Consider the following 5,296-nt stretch of genomic DNA (forward strand, 5'->3'; position numbering starts at 1 on the left):
CTCGAGCTCGAACTCAAACCAAAATTTATTTTTAAAACAAAAATATCAAACTTACGTACCTATTCAACGAAAAAATGATTGAGTAACTTAAGTTTACAAATTTCGAATGAAATAATATGAGAAAATGAAGTGACGAGGAGGGATGAGTGTTTGTGAATAAGTGATAGAATTTTGAAGAGGTAAAAGTGTTTCTGAATAAATGAGAGAAATTATGAAAATGGAATATATCTACGGAGTAAATTATATTATAACAATAATATAATATATTCTAACGACGACGAATTACCGAATTAGAGTTTCTAATTTTGAATTTTTGGGGTAATATAATATAATAGTAGGTCTCACATATGAACTTTGAACATGGAGGGTTTGAATAAAAAATATTTGTTTTAAATTTTAGGTTTACTATTAAAATAAATAAAATATATATTTGACTCGAAAAAATTCGAAAAATTATCAAACAAATATGATTTGAGTTCGAGCTCAAATATTAAATGAGATGGCTTGAGTTCGGCTCGAATTTAGTCGAGCTTTAATCGAGGGGCTCACTGATAGGTTGCACTCATTTGCGGGCCTAGTTGTAATAATAATAATAATGTAAATGTTTATAATATAATATAAATTATAATTAAAAAAATAATAACAAATCAAAACATTATTTTCTAATCTATATATATATAATGATGCTTAATTTTTAAAGTGTCCGGATTGCCGGGTCGAGAGCTGTGGTTAATTTGGATACTTGGGTCGGATTGTGGGTTGACCCGTTTTTAAATTTAAAACGGTTAAAAATAAAATTAAAAATGCTAGAGGTATGTTTCGAACTTGCAACCTAACAAAACAAGTACAACTCTTTAACCAACTAGGCTACAAAGACTTTACATTTTAAATTCAACACCAAATTTGATAAACGCGGGACGTTTTAATATTAATATAAGTTCAACTTTTTAACTAACTAATCTATATATATATAATGATGCTTAATTTTTAAAGTGTCCGGATTGCCGGGTCGAGAGCTGTGGTTAATTTGGATACTTGGGTCGGATTTTGGGTTGACCCGTTTTTAAATTTAAAACGGTTAAAAATAAAATTAAAAATGCTAGAGGTATGTTTCGAACTTGCAACCTAACAAAACAAGTACAACTCTTTAACCAACTAGGCTACAAAGACTTTATATTTTAAATTCAACACCAAATTTGATAAACGCGGGACGTTTTAATATTAATATAAGTTCAACTTTTTAACTAACTAATATATATATATATAATGATGCTTAATTTTTAAAGTGTCCGGATTGCCGGGTCGAGAGCTGTGGTTAATTTGGATACTTGGGTCGGATTGTGGGTTGACCCGTTTTTAAATTTAAAACGGTTAAAAATAAAATTAAAAATGCTAGAGATATGTTTCGAACTTGCAACCTAACAAAACAAGTACAACTCTTTAACCAACTAGGCTACAAAGACTTTATATTTTAAATTCAACACCAAATTTGATAAACGCGGGACGTTTTAATATTAATATAAGTTCAACTTTTTAACTAACTAATCTATATATATATAATGATGCTTAATTTTTAAAGTGTCCGGATTGCCGGGTCGAGAGCTGTGGTTAATTTGGATACTTGGGTCGGATTGTGGGTTGACCCGTTTTTAAATTTAAAACGGTTAAAAATAAAATTAAAAATGCTAGAGGTATGTTTCGAACTTGCAACCTAACAAAACAAGTACAACTCTTTAACCAACTAGGCTACAAAGACTTTATATTTTAAATTCAACACCAAATTTGATAAACGCGGGACGTTTTAATATTAATATAAGTTCAACTTTTTAACTAACTAATCTATATATATATAATGATGCTTAATTTTTAAAGTGTCCGGATTGCCGGGTCGAGAGCTGTGGTTAATTTGGATACTTGGGTCGGATTGTGGGTTGACCCGTTTTTAAATTTAAAACGGTTAAAAATAAAATTAAAAATGCTAGAGGTATGTTTCGAACTTGCAACCTAACAAAACAAGTACAACTCTTTAACCAACTAGGCTACAAAGACTTTATATTTTAAATTCAACACCAAATTTGATAAACGCGGGACGTTTTAATATTAATATAAGTTCAACTTTTTAACTAACTAATCTATATATATATAATGATGCTTAATTTTTAAAGTGTCCGGATTGCCGGGTCGAGAGCTGTGGTTAATTTGGATACTTGGGTCGGATTTTGGGTTGACCCGTTTTTAAATTTAAAACGGTTAAAAATAAAATTAAAAATGCTAGAGGTATGTTTCGAACTTGCAACCTAACAAAACAAGTACAACTCTTTAACCAACTAGGCTACAAAGACTTTATATTTTAAATTCAACACCAAATTTGATAAACGCGGGACGTTTTAATATTAATATAAGTTCAACTTTTTAACTAACTAATCTATATATATAATGATGCTTAATTTTTAAAGTGTCCGGATTGCCGGGTCGAGAGCTGTGGTTAATTTGGATACTTGGGTTGGATTGTGGGTTGACCCGTTTTTAAATTTAAAACGGTTAAAAATAAAATTAAAAATGCTAGAGGTATGTTTCGAACTTGCAACCTAACAAAACAAGTACAACTCTTTAACCAACTAGGCTACAAAGACTTTATATTTTAAATTCAACACCAAATTTGATAAACGCGGGACGTTTTAATATTAATATAAGTTCAATTTTTTAACTAACTAATATATAATGATGTTATCCGTAATTTTTTTTCACGGTTTTTATATTGTTACTCGTGCAAATGCACGGGCTAAATGCTAGTTTCTACATATATCCGCTATTATAAATTATAACATATATTATATATTTTTAAAACAAGTCATTAAATTATTTATATATCTATGAAGAAACGTGGTCCCACCGCAACGGCTTACTTACGGCAAAGCAATACTATTAACGTTATATTCCATCGAGTCCCTATTACGACGCCGTTTATAAATATTACTATTATGTTCTGTTTGGAAAGACAATTAATATGTGAATTGTGAAGCGAGAATTTTAGCCTATATATTAAATAAAAGGAAATATAAAAAATACTCAACCAAACCAGACCCAAAATATTTCCACTAAATTTAATAACTTATCTATTTCATTATTATTTAATCACCTCCTCCCACTCTCTCTCTCTAAAAACTTCACCTTTATCAGCCGATATAAACCGCCGGCGATCTTTCTTAATTTCTGCGGTCGTTTCTTCAATTTCACGGCCAATTTGGTCGGTCGGTCGGTCGGTTCATTGAATTGCATCTCTACTCATTAATTCACATACTTTTCCTATCTAGGGTTTCTCCATTTCTGAATCTTACTGTTACAGTTACCCATCGATTGCTAGGGTTCTTCTCTAGCATTTTTCGGTGTTATTTGGGTCAGTTTTTGTACCCATGACGTATGACGCGAAAAGCGTCGATGATGAATTGGTGCCGGTTTTGAAACTGAAGGTGGAATCAGATAAAGGGGATTATGTGAAATTAGCGGGATCGATTACGGAGGAAGGTAAGTGTTGTAGTTTCTATGAAGATCAGCCTCCTTCTCCTAAACCAATTTGTGGATGGTGGGGGTTTTGGTGGTGGACTAAAGCTGTGATTTTGCTTACTTTTCTGGGGATTTTAGCTGCTGTTTTTTTCTTATGGGTTGGACCCTTTTTCATGGATAAGGTATGTATCATTCTTATCTTGTTAATAATTCAGTTAACTGGTTGAATAGTTACTTTTGTTTGAATGTGAATCAAGAAATTATCAAGAAAATCTGTCAGCTTGTTCAGTTCCTTTGAATCACATGAATATTATGTCTTAAGGAGTTATTAATCAATTCCTGCTCTTCAAGTTTATAGTTTCATGATCTTGCCAACTGATGCTGCTTCATGTTGTTTGATCCAGGCGATGAGGAATACCTTTAACTTGTGTCAGCTTAACTATTTAGAGTCTGAATTAATTGTGTTTTGTTTGCTGAGTTCTGTTTGAATTCTGATCATTGGGCTTACAATATTAGTAAATGGCAGATTTGTAGAATCTTCCTTAATGAAGATGTTTCATAGTTCAAAGGTTATGCCAATATTGATCTCATTTGGAAATACTTATTGTTTTTGTTTTTGAAAATGTATCCAATTATACCTTAACTATGAACAGTTTGGAAATCCTGATTATTTCTTGATTTTGTTAACTTCTTTGGTAGGAAATTATTCCTCTGATAAATTGGGAGACAGAGACCTTCTCCACTAAAGATTTAGGAATTCTGATCTTTGCTTCGGTTGCGTTGTTTCCCACCTTACTACTACCATCTACACCTTCCATGTGGGTAGCAGGCATGACTTTTGGCTATGGATATGGATTTTTGATAATAATTATCGGGGCAGCTATTGGCTTGTCACTTCCATTTTTCATTGGCTCTCTTTTTCATCACAAGATACAAGTTCGTATATTTTGATTCACTCTTCTATTTGTATTTGGATTACTTGGAAACTAAAGTAAGAATTGGATTTTGTTTAAGTGTTCCTAAACGATGGTAACACTTTCACTTTTCATGTATAGGGATGGCTGGAAAAATATCCAAAACGAGCTTCGATTATCAGATTAGCTGGCGAAGGCGATCTGTTTAACCAGTTTCGGGCTGTTACTTTAATCAGAATCTCCCCTTTTCCATACATTATATACAATTATTGTGCTGTTGCTACCAATGTGAAGTATGGACCTTACTTGTTTGGATCGTTGCTTGGTATGGTTCCAGAAATCTTCGTCGCAATTTATACGTAAGAAAACTACATACTCTCTATATCCTTCATTGAAAGAAAACCAAACACTTTGTTTTTGGGAAACATGATTTGGCTTCATTAACTGTTTTTTTTCTTAATAAAATGTAGTGGAACTCTAATAAGGACATTGGCTGATGCTTCTCATGACCGACACTCACTTTCAGCGCCGCAAATAATTTTTAACGCGGTTGGATTTGGTGCGACTATTGTAACCACAATAGTTGTAACTGTATACGCGAAGAAGCGACTTAAGAAATTGCAGGATGAAGAGGAGACATTATTGCAATGAAATGGAGTTTCATTTACGATAGTGTATAGGTTGATTTTTCGCCAAAAAAAATGTAGAAACGCGATAGAGAGATAGAGAGACGGGGCAAATGTGTAATTTTAGTTCGTCGTCGCTGTTTGTGTTGCCCTTTCTCTCTTTCTCTCTTTTCGCGACGCCCAAATATATATGATATGTATTACATTTTGAATTGTTCTATTGATTCATAATGAAATTCTTTTATAATGTTA

General features: G+C 32.3%; 1 protein-coding gene across 1 annotated transcript; it reads left to right on the plus strand.

Moving 5' to 3' along the window:
• Positions 1-3,150: 3,150 nt before the first annotated feature.
• On the plus strand, positions 3,151-5,296 carry LOC124930962 (TVP38/TMEM64 family membrane protein slr0305-like). Its single transcript, XM_047471341.1, has 4 exons — positions 3,151-3,686; positions 4,204-4,440; positions 4,560-4,777; positions 4,889-5,296. Exons 1-4 carry the CDS (start codon positions 3,414-3,416, stop codon positions 5,067-5,069), a joined length of 909 nt encoding a protein of 302 aa, XP_047327297.1. The 5' UTR covers positions 3,151-3,413; the 3' UTR covers positions 5,070-5,296.

Source organism: Impatiens glandulifera, chromosome 3 (assembly GCF_907164915.1).
Source record: "Impatiens glandulifera chromosome 3, dImpGla2.1, whole genome shotgun sequence".
NCBI lineage: Eukaryota > Viridiplantae > Streptophyta > Magnoliopsida > Ericales > Balsaminaceae > Impatiens > Impatiens glandulifera.